At 49.5% G+C, this 18,272-nt stretch overlaps 1 protein-coding gene across 1 annotated transcript in view; it reads left to right on the forward strand.

Moving 5' to 3' along the window:
• Window positions 1-5,040, forward strand: part of LOC149445402 (uncharacterized) — a 135,371-nt gene extending 130,331 nt beyond the window's left edge. The window contains exon 9 of the mRNA XM_089653815.1: window positions 2,472-5,040. Coding sequence (XP_089509941.1) covers window positions 2,472-3,716 — 1,245 coding nt within the window. The 3' untranslated portion in view covers window positions 3,717-5,040. The remainder of the gene's footprint in view (window positions 1-2,471) is intronic.
• The last annotated feature ends 13,232 nt before the right edge of the window (window positions 5,041-18,272 follow it).

Genomic DNA, 18,272 nt, shown 5'->3' on the forward strand with positions numbered 1-18,272 from the left:
AGTCCCCTGTCAGTGGTAAGTGGTCTGCCTCATCCCTGGAACTGATACATTCTGCTGCAGAGTTTTTATAAACAGATTTACTGGCTAGATCACCAGATGAATATAGAAGAAAACTAATACTGTTTAGTCCTAACTTTTGTATCCTTTATGATAAGTTGTACATTACATACAGTGAAGGAAATGTGTATTTGCTCCCCTGCTGATGGTGAATGTTCGCCCCTCACACAGAAATGATCGGTCTAACAATGGAATGTTCACCCCTCACACAGAAATGATCGGTCTAACAATGGAATGTTCGGTGTAACACTGAGAGACAGAATACAACAACAAATTCAGCAGAAATGCGTCTAACAAATGATGACGGATCTGCATGTTCATGAGGAAAAGAAGGATTTGATCCCCAATCATTCAGCAGGATTTCTGGCTACCAGGTGTCTCTCATACAGGTAACAAGCTGAGATTAGAAGCAGTCTCTTAAAGGGAGTGCTGCTAATCTCATTGTGTTACCTGTATAAAAGACACCTGTCCACAGGAGCAATCAAACCATCAGATTCCAAACTCTCCACCATGGCAAAGACCAAAGAGCTGTCCAAGGATGTCAGGGACAAGATGGTAGACCTACACAAGGCTGGACTGGGCTACCAAACTATGGCCAAGCAGCTTGGTGAGAAGGTGACAACAGTTGGTGCAATCATTCACAAATGGAAGAAACACAAAACAAGTGTCAGTCTCCCTAGGTCTGGTGCACCATGCAAGATCTCACCTCGTGGAGTGTCAATGATCATGAGAACAGTGAGGAATCATCCCAGAACTACACGTGAGGATCTTGTCAATGATCTCCAGGCAGCTGGGACCACAGTCACCAAGAAAACAATTGGTAACACACTACGCCGACAAGGACTGAAATCCTGCAGTGCCGCAAGGTCCCTCTGCTCAAGAAAGCCCATGTCCAGCCCGTCTGAAGTCTGCCACTGAACATCTGAATGATGCAGAGGAGGACTGGTGGGAAGTGTTGTGGTCAGAGGAGACCAAAATCCAGCTCTTTGGCATCAACTCAACTCGCTGTTTTTGGAGAAGGAGGAATGCTGCCTATGACCCCAAGAACACCATCCCAACTGTGAAACGTGGTGGAAACATTCTGCTTTGGGGGTGTTTTTCTGCTAAGGGGACAGGACAACTGCACCGCATCAAAGGGACGATGGACGGGGCAATGTACCATCAAATCTTGGGTGAGAACCTTCTTCCCTCAGCCAGGGCATTGAAAATGGGTGGTGGATGGGGGTTCCAGCATGACAATGACCCAAAACACACGGCCAAGGCAACAAAGGAGCAGCTCAAGAAGAAGCACATTAAGGTCCTGGAGTGGCCTAGCCAGTCTCCAGACCTTCATCCGATTGAAAATCTGTGGAGGGAGCTGAAAGTTCAAGTTGTCAAACATCAGCCACCAATCCTTAATGACTTGGAGAGGATCTGCCAAGAGGAGTGGGCCAAAATCCCTCCTGAGATGTGTGCAAACCTGGGGGCCAACTCCAGGAAATGTCTGACCTCTGTGATTGCCAACAAGAGATTGGCCACCAAGTACTAAGTCATGTTTTGTGAAGGGGATCAAATCCTTCTTTCCCTCATGAACATGCAAATCAGTCATCATTTGTTAGACACATTTCTGCTGAATTTGTTGTTGTATTCTGTCTCTCAGTGTTACACCGAACATTCCATTGTTAGACTGATCATTTCTGTGTGAGGGGCGAACATTCCATTGTTAGACCGATCATTTCTGTGTGAGGGGCGAACATTCCATTGTTAGACCGATCATTTCTGTGTGAGGGGCGAACATTCAACATCAGCAGGGGATCAAATACACATTTCCTTCACTTTAGGCCTTAATAATTTTTCACCCATTTCCTCCCAGCTGGACATTTTATATCGGATGATGTGATTGGAGCACAGACTTTTACATGGTGATAATAATGTGATAACATCCTCCAACGTTGGACCCTTAAACAGAAAGTGATAATGAGGGAGGAGTCAATACCCCAATGATGGTGGTCTTCAGGATCAGTCCAGTCTTCATCTTGGTTGTTCTCCCCCCATCCTCACTCTCTGACCTCTGGTGGGGCTCAGCCCCGCTGTTCTTCATGACTAAATCATGGACTAAATAAGGAAGTGCAGTACTTCTTGTGTTGGGAAGATGGTGATGAGTGATAGAGGGGGTGGGGACCCTCGTCCTATAATCCCCTCATCACTGTCCCTCCTAAAAAAGACAGTTCTGGTTGTTTCCTCACTCTCTGACTAAGGTCCATGAATAAAGAAATGACCTGGTAGGAGATCAGAGGAGCCATTTCCTAGTTCCCTTGAGGGTGGAATTGTAAGCTCCTCAGAGACCAAGCTGCCTGATGGGGGCGGAGTCCTGGTTTGGGGGAACCAATCAGCTCCTGTCTAGTAATCCTCTTTGTCTTTGTATTTTAGTCCATGGCCGGGAGATGAGGAAAACCTCCGAGGATTGTCTCACTTTGTCTCCAGACTGGAAAGTAGAAGATGAGGACTTCACACAGTATAGTCCAGGAGAAAACCCGGCTCCCTCCAATGTCCATCCGGTACCACCCAGTGTAGATGGACCATCGGATTCCTCGTATCCTGAGGAACCTCAGACTGTGCAGGACCGGGCTGGCCTTCCAACAGCTTCTCAGAGCTTCTCCTGTACTGAGTGCGGGAAAGGTTTCCACTCTGAATACAAGCTTAAGGTGCATAAAAGATCTCACACGGGGGAAAAGCCGTATTCCTGTCCTGAGTGCGGGAAATGTTTCCGTTTTAAATGTCGTCTTAATGAGCATAAAATATCTCACACAGGAGAGAAGCCACATTCCTGTCCTGAGTGCGGGAAATGTTTTTCACAGAAGTACAATCTTTCCAGACATCAGAGATCTCACAAGGGGGAGAAGACATTTTCTTGTTCTGAGTGTGGGAAATGTTTTGTAGCAAAATCAGATCTTGTTAAGCATCAAAGATCTCACACAGTGAAAAGATCTTATATCTGTCCTAAGTGTAGAAAATGTTTCTCAGAAAAGTCTGATCTTTACAGACATCAGAGATCTCACACAGGGGAAAAGCCATATTTCTGTGCAGAGTGTGGGAAATGTTTTTCAAACAAGTACAGTCTTTACAGACATCAGAGATTTCACACAGGGGAGAAGCCATATGCCTGTCCTGAGTGCGGGAAATGTTTTTCAATGAGGTTCCATGTGTACAGGCATCAGAGATCTCACACAGGGGAGAAGCCACTTTCCTGTTCTGAGTGCGGGAAATGTTTTTCTGATAAGTCCAGTCTTTTTATTCATCAGAGATCTCACACAGGTGAGAAGCCATATTCCTGTCCTGAGTGTGGGAAATGTTTTTCACAGAAATCCTATCTTTACACACATCAGAGATCTCACACGGGAGAGAAGCCATATTCCTGTCCTGAGTGTGGGAAATGTTTTTCAGTGAAGTCCAATCTTTACAAACATCAGAGATCTCATACGGGGGAGAGGCCATATTCCTGTCTTGAGTGCGGAAAATGCTTTTCGCAGAAGTACCACCTTTACAGACATCAGAGATTTCACACTGGGGAGAAGCCACTTTCCTGTCCTGAGTGCGGGAAATGTTTTTCGCAGAAGTCCAATCTTTCCAAACATCAGAGATCTCACACAGGTGTGAAGCCACTTTCCTGTCCTGAGTGAGGGAAATGTTCTTCTCTGAAGTTCTGTCTTCCTTTACATCAGGGGTCCTACACAACCCTGGAGGTGTATTAGTGCCTTGAGTGCGGGAAATGTCTTCTAGATGAATGTTGCTGGACATCCCAGCTCTCATGTGGGGAAGAAGCACACCCTGATATACACCTCAGATATACTCCATGGATGATCTTCTTCATGGAAGAAACAGTCCATAAGGAGATGAGAGGCCCCCAAAGACACGGATGAAGTGTGGGAGTGGGTTGACTATTGATAGCAGCTCAGTGGTTAGCCCTTCTGCCTGGCAGTACTCGGGTCATTGGTTTGAATCCCAACCATGGCACCTCCTGCCTGGAGTTTGCATGTTCTCCCTGTGCCTGCGAGGGTCTCCTCCAGGTACTCTGGTTTCTTCCCACATGCCAAAGACATGCTGATAGGTTTATTGGCTCCTGTCTATATTGTCCCCTAGTATGTGTATGTATGAATGTGAGTTAGGGACCTTAGATTGTACGCTCCTCAGGGGCGGGGACTGATGGGAATGAACAATTTATGTATAAATGGACAGTGCTATAGAAGTACCTGTAATAAATATGGAGTCATCACCTCTCATTGGCTGAGTATATTTATGGTGGAAGCTTTCACAAACACTTAGAGGTTTAGTAAAAAAAAAAAGAAGGAATGTGAGTGACATTCGCCCGGCCATGACGAATATTGGGCATACTTTATTTCATACTCTGATTCCTTTGGCTCCATCTAGTGGCCATAATGTGGTATTGTGCTGTTATTGATTGCCGTATTTCAGGAAAAATCCCCCATTATGTCCAATAGATGGAGGGCAATGTTATTACCAGGCTGCAGCTAGGGGGAGCTCTAATGTCACCCCAGCAGAGTGATCCCATCTAGCCCACATTAACCCTCTCACTGCCAGAGCTGTTTCTGCATGATTTTGCACACATGGGAAAATGCAGATTTTGGTCCTGAAGATGAGATAAACCCCCAAACATCTATTCTGTGACATCAGAGGCCCTGGAGAATAAAATGGTGGTGATTGTTAAGGTGTTCCCCGTACACAGATTCCCCTTCATATCCGCCTTTATTTCCTCCTTTCCCCCATTTTCTATGTTGGGATCTTTTCTACAATACTTTGTTATAATAATGGAACACGTTGTGTATTGTATTGTACACCAATAATAATGACTCCGCCCCCACATTCCAGACAAGGGATCTTCCTGACCAATCCGATTTCTTCCTTTACTATTTCCTGAATGTTTTTTTTCTGCAATCTTGTTAAAAGTGAAATTATAATAAAAAATGTATTGAATGAAAAACAAAATGGTGTGTGTGCAATGATGACAAAGCTGTGTATCCAGAAACGGCTGGTCGGTGACACTTCCATATACAGACCAATGAAGTGACAAGGAAGCCCTAGAACCCTTTGGAGGAACCCTGGCTGAGAAAGGCTGGACTAGGCAGTCACATATCTCTGCCCCCCTTGCAGGGTTCCCAACCCTCCGTGACTTTTATTACTGACACAACATGAACATTTACTGACAGAGGACATGTTTTTCCTGACATCCTGAAAAATGACAGAACTCCTGTTAGGATCATTATTATTATTATACAGTATTTATATAGCACCAAAGGGTATACTCAGCGCTGTACAGTAACGGGGGGGACCGAACATGAGACAAGACAGTGACAATACAATACACGAGGGGTTCGAGGGCCCTGCTCTTTCTAGGAGGGAGGGGAAGGTGGTACAGGAGGAGATGGCTGTGGGGGATGGAGTGGAGGAGGTTAGTTTTTAGGTGAGGTCGGGTGTTAGGTGAGGGTGGGGTAGGCTTCCCTGAAGAGGAGGGTAGGCCACAGTCTGATGGATTGGGGTGGAGAGTTCCAGAGGATGGGGGAAGGCCTGGAGAAGTCCTCAAAAAACAAAATCTCAACATAGTATATTACCTTTTAAATCCCAGAACTAAAGTGCCACACGTGTATCATGCAAAAAAAACACTCCAGTGTCACAGCACTCATGTGAAAAACAAAAAATATTAATAAATATCACTGCAAACAAAGTCCTTGTTGACAAAGTCCGGAAGAGACGAAACGCGTCCAGGGCACGTGACGTTCCTGGAAGTGCTGCGGCAGCCATTTTGGATTCTGGAATCCCTGTGTGTTGGAGGTCTGGAGAGTAACGGTGCACTTCAGGTGTCCCCCAGAGCTACAAAGTGATAGTGCTGGATAGGAGTAGCAAGGGGGAATTACCTGGTGATCGGGAGACCCTCTACACACGGAAAGGGGATCGTATACTGGGCATGAGGAGTTGGATGCTGTCTTGCTGATCTTATCGTTTTTATATGTAAGTGGCTACAATACATTTTATATATGATTATAATTCACATACTGATTCCTGGTCTGTTTGTGAGGTCCTGAGGAACAAGAGGATCCCAATCTAAGGACACTCTGTACATATGTGGTGGATTACAAGCTGGAATCTGTTTGTTTTAGGGTAATTATGCACTTTATATATAGTTTGCAGTGATATTTATCAATATTTTTTTTTTTTCACATGAGTGCTGTGACACTGGAGTGTTTTTTTTGCATGATACACGTGTGGCACTTTAGTTCTGGGATTTAAAAGGTAATATACTATGTTGAGATTTTGTTTTTTGAGGTATTTGAAGAGCACCTGTGATTGATTTGCATCTTCTTCAGTGGAGTAGGAAGCGTCTTCCTATCAAGAAATTGATCTTTGTTTGGACACATTATTTGGACTCTTTGCATATTGGGACTTTATTTTATTTTTGTTCTTTTATATATATTTTTTATTTTTTGGTAATCTCTTTGGGTCTTGATTTTTCACTATAATTGTGGGTTTTTGGGTTTAAGTCAATGAATATATGTTTTATTAGTACTTCTGGGGAAGGATATTGATATGACTTTAAGGGATTTCTGAGGATTTTATATATATACGTGTGCTGATTTATACTTATTCTGGAGAAGTCCTGCAATCGGGCGTGGGAGGAGGAGACCAGGGAGCTAGAGAGTAGGAGGTCCTGTGAGGAGCGGAGGGCATGGGTAGGGTAGTATCTGGGTATCAGGTTAGTTATGTAGTTTGGGGCGACGTTGTGAATGGCTTTGTAGGTCAGGGTTAGCAGCTTGAACTTGATGCGTTGGGCAATCGGGAGCCAATGAAGGGATTGGCAGAGGGGGGAGGCAGATGTGGAGCGGTTGGTGAGGTGGATGAGTCTTGCCGCTGAGTTCAGGATAGACTGGAGTGGGGATAGCGTTCGTTTGGGTAGGCCGGTGAGGAGGGAGTTGCAGTAGTCCAGGCGTGAGATGATGAGGGAGTGTACGAGTTGTTTGGTGGTGTCTGGGGTGAGGAATGTGCGTATCTTGGAGATGTTGCGGAGGTGGAGCCTGCATGATCTAGATAGCAGTTGGATGTGGGGTAGGAAGGAGAGGTGGGAGTCCAGGGTGACACCCAGGACTTTGGCGTGTGGGGTGGGAGTGATGGTGGCGTTGTTAGTAGTGATGGAGAAGATGGGGGGGCACGGGGTGGGGGGGAAGACCAGGAGCTCGGTTTTGGATAGGTTAAGTTTGAGGAAATGGAGCGACATCCAGTCTGATATGTCGTTTAGGAGGTGGGCGATGCGGGCAGAGAGTGAGGGGGTGAGGTGGGGGGTGGAGAGGTAAATGTGGGTGTCGTGGGCATAGAGGTGGTAATTGAAGCCGTGGGAGTGAATAAGTTTGCCAAGGGAGGAGGTATAGATGGAGAAGAGGAGGGGCCCAAGCACAGAGCCTTGGGGGAGGGAGGGGGAGGTGGCAGTGTTGTAGGTGACACTGAAGGAGCGTTGGGAAAGGTAGGAGGAGAACCAGGAGAGAGCAGCGTCCTTGATGCCAAGGGAGTGCAGTTTGGCAAGGAGGAGAGGGTGGTCAACAGTGTCGAAGGCCACGGAGAGGTTGAGGAGCAGAAGGATAGAATAGTGGCCATTGGCTTTGGCGGTTAGCAGGTCATTGGTGATTTTAAGTAGGGCGGTTTCGGTGGCAGTGCAGGGGACGGAAGCTGGACTGTAGGGGGTCAAGGAGGTTGTTATCAGTGAGGTGGGCGCTTAGGCGATTGTAGGCCAGTCGCTCAAGGAGCTTGGAAGTGAAGGGCAACAAGGAGATGGGTCTAAGGTTGTTAAGGTTGGTGGGGTCAAGGGAGGGTTTTTTGAGTATGGGGGTGATGTGTGCGTGCTTTAGAAGGGAGGGGAAGGTGCCAGTGGAGAGGGAGAGATTGAAGATGTGGGTGAGGGAGCGAATGATGGAGGGGGGGTGACTGGAGGAGCTGTGAGGGGATAGGGTCCAGGGGGCAGGTGGTAGGGAGGGCTTCAGTGAAGACCTTAGAGACCTCCTCAGAGGTAGTTGGGCTGAGGGAGCGGAGTGTTGGGGAGGTGATGATGTGCGGGGCATTAGGTATAGTGGGGGGTAGTGCGGCTATGAGGTCGGGGGAGGGGACGGTTGAGGGGTTGAAGGAGGGTGGGAGGCTGGGTGGAGAGGTGAATTGCAAGTTGACAATGTCCTTACGGATTGCGTCAATCTTGTTTTGGAAGTGATTGGCAATCTCGTGGGCGGTGAGTGAGGTGCTGGGTGGGGGTGGGGGGGGGGAGAGAGCAGGGATTTGAAAGTGGAGAAGAGCCGGTGAGGACAGGTGGAGAGGGTGTTGATAAGGGTTATGAAATAGGCTTGCTTGGCGGGGTGGAGGGAGGTGGTGTAGGCGAGGTAGGCGGCTTTATAGAGGGAGAACGCGCGAGGGGATCTGGTTTTGCGCCATAAGCGCTCCAGCGCGCGACTGCATCGTTTGAGGCATTTTGTGTGGTCATTTTGCCAGGGTTGAAGCGGTCGGGGTCTAATGTTACGCGTGGTTAGGGGTGCCAGGGAGTCGAGGGCAGCTGACAGTGAGTCGTTGTATGCAGTAGTGGCCAGGTCAGGGCATGACAGAGGGAGGATACTGTCATACAGACGGTCAGCTGCTGGGTGGAGATGGGTCGGGTCCAGATTGAGGAGGTTGCGGGTGATGGTTAGACGCTACGGGGGGGAGTTGAGGGAGGGGGAGATGGAGAATGTGAGGAGGTGGTGGTCAGAGAGGGGGAAGGGGGAATTAGTGAAGTCATGGGGGGTGCAGAGGTGGGAGAAAATGAGGTCCAGGGTGTTTCCGTTGGAGTGGGTGGAGGACTGAGTGTGCTGTGTGAGCGCGAAGGAGGAGGTTAGGAGGAGGAGTTGGGAAGTCGCTGGGCTGTTGGCGTTGATCGGGATATTGAACTCGCCTAGGATGATGGCCGGTAGCTCAGGGAGGAAGAAGGGAAGCCAGGCGGCAAAGTCGTCTAGGAAGGGGGATGCGGAACCAGGAGGCTGATAGATTACCGCAATCCTTAGGGGGGTGGGAGAGAAGAGCCGGATGCAGTGGGCCTCAAAGGAGGAGAAGGATAGGGAGGGGGGGTTAGGGAGGACCTGGAAGGTGCTCAGCGGTGGTAGGAGCATACCGACCCCTCTGCCTCCGCTCAGTCTAGGTGAATGGGTCCAGACGAGGCCTCCATAGGAGAGGTCAGCAGGGGAGGTGGAGTCGGTGGCTTGGATCCAGGTTTTGGTGACCGCTAGGAGGGTGAGGGAGTGGGAGATAAAGAGGTCGTGGATGGAGGAGAGCTTGTTGCAAACCGAACGAGCGTTCAGGAGTGCAACCGAGAAGGGAGGGGTGGATGTGGGGAGGAGGGGGGCAGATATGAGATTGAGGGGGTTGCGGTGGTTGGTGTGAGTAGGGGGGTGCTGGGAAGGGGAGTGGGGAGATGGAGGGCCAGGGTTCGGGGAGATGTCACCAGCAGTTAGGAGAAGGAGGAGGGTGAGGAAGGTGGCATGGGAACGGGAGGACGTGAGGATGGGGAGAGTCTGTTATGCCATGACGGAGTTCATCAGTGTCCAATCGTAGGAGGGGAGAGGGAGTGGTGGGCGGCTGGGGCCGCAGCTGGCTGGTTGCAGTCTGTGGGTGCTGTAGGCCGGCGTTCATGGGTGTTGTGACACGGCGTCGGTGGGCACTGTGGTGCGGCGGCTGGACGAGCCGTGGGACGCGGTGATTGGAGGTGTTGTAGGCCCGGCGTCAGGGGTGCTGGAGTCCCGGCGTTGAGTGCACAGCTTCAGGAGGTGATGAGGGCCCGGCATCAGGAGGTGTTGGGTCGCCGGAGTTTCACCAGAGGGACAGTGCGCCGGAGGGCGGGGTGGTGGGCTGGTGGTCCCTGGTGGGGTGGTGGGCTTACGATCCCAGGTGGGATAGTAGCCTGAGGTCCTTGGTGGTTTGCAGTCCCTGGTGGGTAGTGGGTGCCCCTGTTTGAGTGATGGATATTGAATCCATATAACAGGACATGTGATCACTGACAATCCCCAGAACAAGCCATCTGCCTGGTTTACACCTAATAATTCAATCCATGGGGAACACAAATCAGCCCAATGCCCATCACATGAAAACCAAGTTCTGCTCGGCATGTCATGGAGAGTAATGGGCACGGTCAGATGGGAGGGGCTTAGAAGAGGATGATGTCACAGACCCGCCCCCTGATCACCTACCTCTAAATGAAGAAAGCAGCTGATTGGGTGAGTACACATTGCTGTGACCTCCATGCTTAGCTTCACAGTGCGGCAATTTTACCTTCACATGCCGAGTCTCACAGGTGGCACCGCCTGTCATCCATTGTGCTGAAATGTCATTGCAGCAACTCAGAATGGTCCTCAGTAGTCTGTATGGCCCCCATGTATTCATGCCTGACAACGTCGGGGGAGGTTCCTAATGAGACCACGGATGGTGTCCTAGGGGATTTCCTCCCAGATCTAGATCAGAGCATCACTGAGCTCCTGGACAGTCTGAGGTGCAACCTGGAGGCGTCGGATGGACCGAAACATGACATCCCTGAGGTGTTCTATTGGATTTAGGTCAGGTGAGCGTGTGGGCCAATCAATGGTATCAATTCCCTCATCCTCCAGGAACTGCCTGAATACTCTCCCCACATGATGCTGGGTATTGTAGTGCAGCAGGAGGAACCCAGGACCCACTGCACCAGGAGGAACCCAGGACCCCCTGCACCAGGAGGAACCCAGGATCCATTGAACCAGGAGGAACCCAGGACCCCCTGCACCAGGAGGAACCCAGGATCCACTGCACCAGGAGGAACCCAGGACTCACTGCACCAGTGTAGGGTCTGGCAACGGGTCCAAGGATTTCATCCCGATACCTAATGACAGTCAGGGTGCCATTGTCTAGCCTGTAGAGGTCTGTGCCTCCCTCCATGGATATGCCTCCCCAGACCATCACTGACCCACCACCAAAACGGTCATGCTGAACCATGTCACAGGCAGCAGAACGTTCTCCACGACTTCTCCAGACCCTTTCATGTCTGTCACATGTGCTCAGGGTGAGCCTGCTCTCATCTGTGAAAAGCACAGGGTGCCAGTGGTGGACCTGCCAATTCTGGGGTTCAATGGCAAATGCCAATCCAGCTCTATGGTGTCGGGCAGTGAGCACAGGGCCCACTAGAGTATGTCGGGCCCTCAGGCCACCCTCATGAAGTCTGTTTCTGATTGTTTGGTCAGAGACATTCACACCAGTAGCCTGCTGGAGATCATTTTGTAGGGCTCTGGCAGGTCTCATCCTGTTCCTCCTTGCACAAAGGAGCAGATACCGGTCCTGTTGATGGGTTAAGGACCTTCTATGGTCCTGTCCAGCTCTCCTAGAGGAACTGCCTGTCTCCTGGAATCTCCTCCATGCTCTTGTCTCCTGGAATCTCCTCTGTGCTCTTGTCTCCTGGAATCTCCTCCATGCTCTTGAGACTGTGCTGGGAGACACAGCAAACCTTCTGGCAATGGTATGTATTGATGTGCTGTCCTGGAGGAGTTGGACTGCCTGTGCAACCTCTGTAGGGTCCAGGTATGGCCTCATGCTACCAGTAGTGACACTGACCCGAGCCAAATGCCAAACTAGTGAAAAACAGTCAGAAAAGATGAGAAGGGAAAAAATGTCAGTGGCCTCCACCTGTAAAATCCTTCCTGTTTTGGGGGTTGTCTCACTGTTGCCCATCTAAAGCACCTGTTGGTAATTTCATTAACACCAATTGAGTACTGACGTGATACTTTTTTTATTTGCACTAAATACAATTTTGAGGACAAGCTTTTGGGGTATGTCCCCTTATTCAGGGTCCAAGCAGTACTATTACAAAGTTTTAGCAGAATGTTAGAAGAGATGTGGGGATGAGAAAAAAAACAAATAAAAAAACAGAAAGACTAGAGATAAGACACAGTAAAGCGAAAGCAAAGACTGGGGGGGGGGGGGGGGGAATAACACTCACAGAGGGAGTCATAAAACTGTGGGATAATGATTGAGGAATCCCAGGTCCAAGTTAAGGCCGTTATCTCTTGTGTCAAATAGAATTATCATTCTTAGTTCAAAACCTGGAAACCAATCATGATGAACACCAAAGCAGCTGAAACTGATGAACAACCCCCTCTGCTACTTACCTGACCAGATCAATATCCCAGGAGTTACATTGACTATGCTATACTCTGATTACAAAGTCGGCCTTTAATTGTTTTGAGCAGCGTATATCCGGGGGGTGGGGGGAACAGGGGATAAAAAGAGGGGTCTGTCTGTATATCTAGGGGGAGATCACAGCAGATAAAAAGAGGGGTCCAAATGTATTTCTGGGGGTGATCACAGGGATAGAGGGGTCTGTCTGTATATCTAGGGGGAGATCACAGCGGAGAAAAAGAGGGGTCCAAATGTATTTCTGGGGGTGATCACAGGGATAGAGGGGTCTGTCTGTATATCTAGGGGGAGATCACAGCGGAGAAAAAGAGGGGTCCAAATGTATTTCTGGGGGTGATCACAGGGATAGAGGGGTCTGTCTGTATATCTAGGGGGAGATCACAGCGGTGAAAAAGAGGGGTCCAAATGTATTTCTGGGGGTGATCACAGGGATAGAGGGGTCTGTCTGTATATCTAGGGGGACATCACAGTGGAAAAAAAGAGGGGTCCAAATGTATATCCAGAGGAAGAGATCAAAGAGGATAAAAGAAGTCCAAATGTCACAAACCCTAATAATGTGGTCAGAGTGTCAGTTGTAAATATGAAGAGTTGCCATCATTCAGATGTTATCAGGACACAGCAGCTCCACATAAAATGAATGAACAATCATCACCAGGCAGAGTATCAGCTCCGTGTTCTGGTGCTAATAGCCGGTCCTTTATTGGGTATATATGGACAAATGAGAGGTTCCCCAGTATATAGGAAGGACAGACTACCTGTGGGAGGTCAGATCACATTTCTAGCTGGAGCTTACAGGGCTGATGGCCTCCCTACAATACAAGGAGCCAATCGGGTCATATGCTGACAGAAGCATGCTGACAGGAGGAGAGAGCAGAGTGATGAGATGAGTTCATTACTGTGCTGCTTCTCCTTTCAGTGTCCATTCACAGGTTGTAGCAAGCCCAGGATGACCTGGGCTCAGATGAAGTGGGTTGAATGATGCTGGCTATCAGACAAAGGACATGTAGTGGCAGTAAAAAATAAGTCTTGCTGGGGAAATGCCCCAAAATAGAAAATAACGGGAAATGTAAAATGTGACTGTTGTCCCCAGAACAAGAATAGAGGGCAGATGGGAACACTTGTTCTGGGGCAACTATCTTAGAGTGCCCATACACAGTGAGATCAAACTGAACGATCAATGTCTGATTCAACAAAGCCATCAAGCCAGACAAAGATGGCGGAGCGATGAGTGAAAGGTTTCCATTGACCCAAGATGATTGGTTGTGTGGGAAGGAAAATAATCAATCGTACCGCATGAATCAATGACATTATTGTACCTGTAGATCAACAAGGGTGTGCAGAGATGCCAGGAACCTCCCTCAGTGATCATTGTTTGATGAATGAAGAAGAATATAAATCAAGACGCAGTTTTTTCCATCACAATGAGACGACCCGTCACTGTCTGTCACTCGTTATTCAGCCGTGCCGGCTTTGTCTCTGTTCATTCATTTCCCATTCAATCCTTTAGTCAGATCAGACATTGACCAATCAGTTGTATGGAGCCACGTACAGCCACCACAGGAGGGATGTTCTGCTGATTGGGTCAGTTTGTTCATTCTCCTCTGACGTCTGTCCTGATGAGCCAATCACAGCAGAGTGCACTACATGGCCTGCAATGCACCTAAAGGTAGAATAAAACACATCTGCCTTCCCCACACACTCATATGTTCCCAGTTATCACATACACACTGCAAGCAAACTGATTGGCTCTTTACGCTGCCTCTCCCTTTCCCAATCTGAGCTCTGCTGTAAAGGAATTGCACATGCGTTGGGTGCACGATCACGCGTGTTCCAGGTAAAATGTGCCGCTCTCTGGTAGATGCATAGGACTGTAATTCATTCCTAATGGTAATGGCCCCCCCACGCATCAATAAATGTGATGGTTTCATGTGTAAAACCCCGTGGTTCCGTGTGACGTGTTATAAAACAAGGTTTGAGGACTTCTTCACTGCATTTCTCATGAGGACAGCAGCCCCATCAAATGAATGGACTGTATCCAGGACGTGCGCACGCATCAAACGCAAACATGTGACCTGGATTTACACTGATTGCATTTATAAGAAATACAAACACATGATGATGTACTAAAACCCCACTCCGGGGACACAAAACCTGCCGTGGGGCCCCCTGCACTACATGGGTTACTCTGGGGGTGCCAGAATACGGGGAATCAGTGACCTCATTCTGTGTGACAGCAGCCTCGCTCTAGTGGTCGGACCGGGTCACTGCAGCCGTCTCCTCCAAGCTGCTCATGTATGCTCGCCCCATTCACATCCAATGTATGGTTTATAGCCCCGCACTGTACTGATGATGCCTACTGAGGGACCGCCCACAGGGTGGAGCTACGGGTAAGAGGACAGTGCCGGAGCGGGGGTTATGGTAAGTAACCCCATTGGTTGCCCCTTGGTCTCACCCCTAGACACATTGAGTACTAACCCTTGTATTATGTGTATGGGGGGCACTGCAAGGATAGATTTGGGGGCTTTAATGAATACACAGCTGCTGTAGAATGTCTGTAGTGGGTGAGAGGCTTCGTATTCGTCTTTCTCAGCCTATCCAGCTACAAGTATCTCAAGGCTTTGAAATCCACCATTCGTGAACCTTCCTGGCAGCCATATATTCAGTGGTGGTTTCCACCGAGTCATCCATCGAGGATCTGGAGAAATGAGAAGGGTTGTGGAGAGGACATGTGCTGACATTTAATATGAGCGACACCTTTCCTGGTAAGGCTCAGGCTACCAGCCGGTCAACACTGGCACATGTCCGGGAAATCATACCGGTGACCACAAAAGGACTCGGAAAGAGGTGACCGCAGGTGAAGGGGCTGCCTATACGTAGAATTTGCAGAGATCTATAGTGACTTACTGAGACCCAGTTATGTGGTCAAGGACTTGTGAGGTCAGAAGACAATGCCGGCCATAATCCAGAGAGCAAAATGACACCAATTATCATCATCACCCCCAGGTGCAACTTTATGGCTTCCAACACCCCCAGGAGTCCGATGTACACATGAACTCCGGGACCCCCGTATACCCGGGCCTGACACTCACACATTGACGCTCACTCAAGCCTGCACTCACACTTCAGCTGGGAGTCTTTGGTCGTTTTGCAGGCTCTGTTTTTGAACTTGTTTTAGCCAGTGGAAAGCAAGTTATTTGAGGGAAAAAAAAAAAAGCAATATGTGCTTTCCATGTTTTTTTCAGGTGCTCCCATTGAAGTCTATTGTGGCCAAAAAAACAACTGAAGCTTGTAGCTACAAGAAGCTCATGTATTTTTTCAAACAATGCTACACTCAGGTGTGAACAGGCACATCTGAAAACCATGGAATTGTGGATGCTGAGGGTTTTGGAGCCTGGAGATACTCTGGAGATACACTCAGGTGTGAACGGGCACATCTGAAAACCATGGAATTGTGGATGCTGAGGGTTTTGGAGCTTGGAGATACTCTGGAGATACACTCAGGTGTGAATGGGACCTGATCCTTCTCTAAATCTAGAGCTTGCCAAACAAATAAATATATGACTTTACTACAGCTGGAAAACACAGCAGAGGACATTGGGGGATACTGGGATACACTGGGAGGCATCAGGGGACACTGGGATACACTGGGAGGCATCATTGGATACTGGGATACACTGGGAGGCATCAGGGGACACTGGGATACACTGGGAGACATCATGGGATACTGGGATACACTGGGAGGTATCATAGGATACACTGGGAGGCATCAGGGGACACTGGGATACACTGGGAGGCATCAGGGGACACTGGGATACACTGGGAGGCATTAGGGGAGACTGGGAGACATTGGGAAACACTGTGGAGCACCAGGGACACTGGGATAGACTAGGGGATGCTGGGATACACTGGGAGGCATCAGGGGACACTGGGATACACTGGGAGGCATCAGGGGACACTGGGATACACTGGGAGGCATCAGGGGACACTGGGATACACTGGGAGGCATCAGGGGAGACATTGGGAAACACTGGGGAGCACCAGGGATACTGGGATACACTAGGGGATACTGGGATACACTGGGAGGCATCAGGGGATACTGGGATACATTAAGAGGCATCAGGGGACACTGGGATACACTGGGAGGCATCAGGGGACACTGAGATACACTGGGAGGCATCAGGGGACACTGGGAGGCATCAGGGGATACTGGGAAGCATCAGGGGATACTGGGAGACATTGGGAAGCATTAGGGTACACTGGGAGACATTGGGAAACACTGGGAGGCATCAGGAGATACTGAAATACACTGGGAGGCATCAGGGGATACTGAGATACACTGGGAGGCATCAGGGGACACTGGGATACACTGAGAGGCATCAGGGGATACTGGGATACACTGGGAGGCATCAGGGGACACTGGGATACACTGGGAGGCATCAGGGGATACTGTGATACACTGGGAGGCATCAGGGGACACTGGGATACACTGGGAGGCATCATTGGATACTGGGATACACTGGGAGGCATCAGGGGACACTGGGATACACTGGGAGACATCATGGGATACTGGGATACACTGGGAGGTATCATGGGATACACTGGGAGGCATCAGGGGACACTGGGAGGCATCAGGGAATACTGGGATACACTGGGAGGCATCATTGGATACTGGGATACACTGGGAGGCATCAGGGGACACTGGGATACACTGGGAGACATCATGGGATACTGGGATACACTGGGAGGTATCATGGGATACACTGGGAGGCATCAGGGGACACTGGGATACACTGGGAGGCATCAGGGGATACTGGGAGGCATCAGGGGACACTGGGATACACTGGGAGGCATTAGGGGAGACTGGGAGACATTGGGAAACACTGTGGAGCACCAGGGATACTGGGATAGACTAGGGGATGCTGGGATACACTGGGAGGCATCAGGGGACACTGGGATACACTGGGAGGCATCATGGGACACTGGGATACACTGGGAGGCATCAGGGGACACTGGGAGGCATCAGGGGAGACATTGGGAAACACTGGGGAGCACCAGGGATACTGGGATACACTAGGGGATACTGGGATACACTGGGAGGCATCAGGGGATACTGGGATACATTGAGAGGCATCAGGGGACACTGGGATACACTGGGAGGCATCAGGGGACACTGGGATACACTGGGAGGCATCAGGGGATACTGGGATACACTGGGAGGCATCAGAGGATACTGAGATACACTGGGAAGCATCAGGGGATACTGGGAGACATTGGGAAGCATTAGGGTACACTGGGAGACATTGGGAAACACTGGGAGGCATCAGGAGATACTGAAATACACTGGGAGGCATCAGGGGATACTGGGATAAACTGGGAGGCATCAGGGGACACTGGGATACACTGGGAGGCATCAGGGGACACTGAGATACACTGGGAGGCATCAGGGGATACTGGGATACACTGGGAGGCATCAGGGGATACTGAGATACACTGGGAGGCATCAGGGGAGACTGGGATACACTGGGAGGCATCAGGGGATACTGGGAGACATTAGGAAACACTGGGGAGCACCAGGGACACTGGGATACATTAGGGGATACTGGGATACACTGGGAGCCATCAGTGGATACTGGGAGACATTGGGAAGCATAAGGGTATACTGGGAAACACAGGGAGCACCAGGGACACTGGGTCCCTGATCTTCTAGAAGACAGGAGGTCCCCATAGTGTACTATGTATGAAAAGGTGTGTTTATGAACAAATCCACTCACATTTACATGAAGAATACCGGCATATAGTACACACAGCGGGGCCACGGCTCCCATGTCACTTCCGGTCTCAGCACTGACACCCGGCTCCGCCCACACACATCATCACACCACGTGACTTCCTTAGTGGGATGTGGCCGGGGGCATACACGGGGTATACAGCCGTGTCTAATTGTGAATTCCATACACACCGCAAATCATATTTACAGATTTGATTTAGTTTGATTATTATATAAC

This window comes from Staurois parvus, unplaced genomic scaffold (assembly GCF_062004578.1).
Source record: "Staurois parvus isolate SC_StPar_1 unplaced genomic scaffold, SC_StPar_1.0 ptg000721l, whole genome shotgun sequence".
Lineage (NCBI taxonomy): Eukaryota > Metazoa > Chordata > Amphibia > Anura > Ranidae > Staurois > Staurois parvus.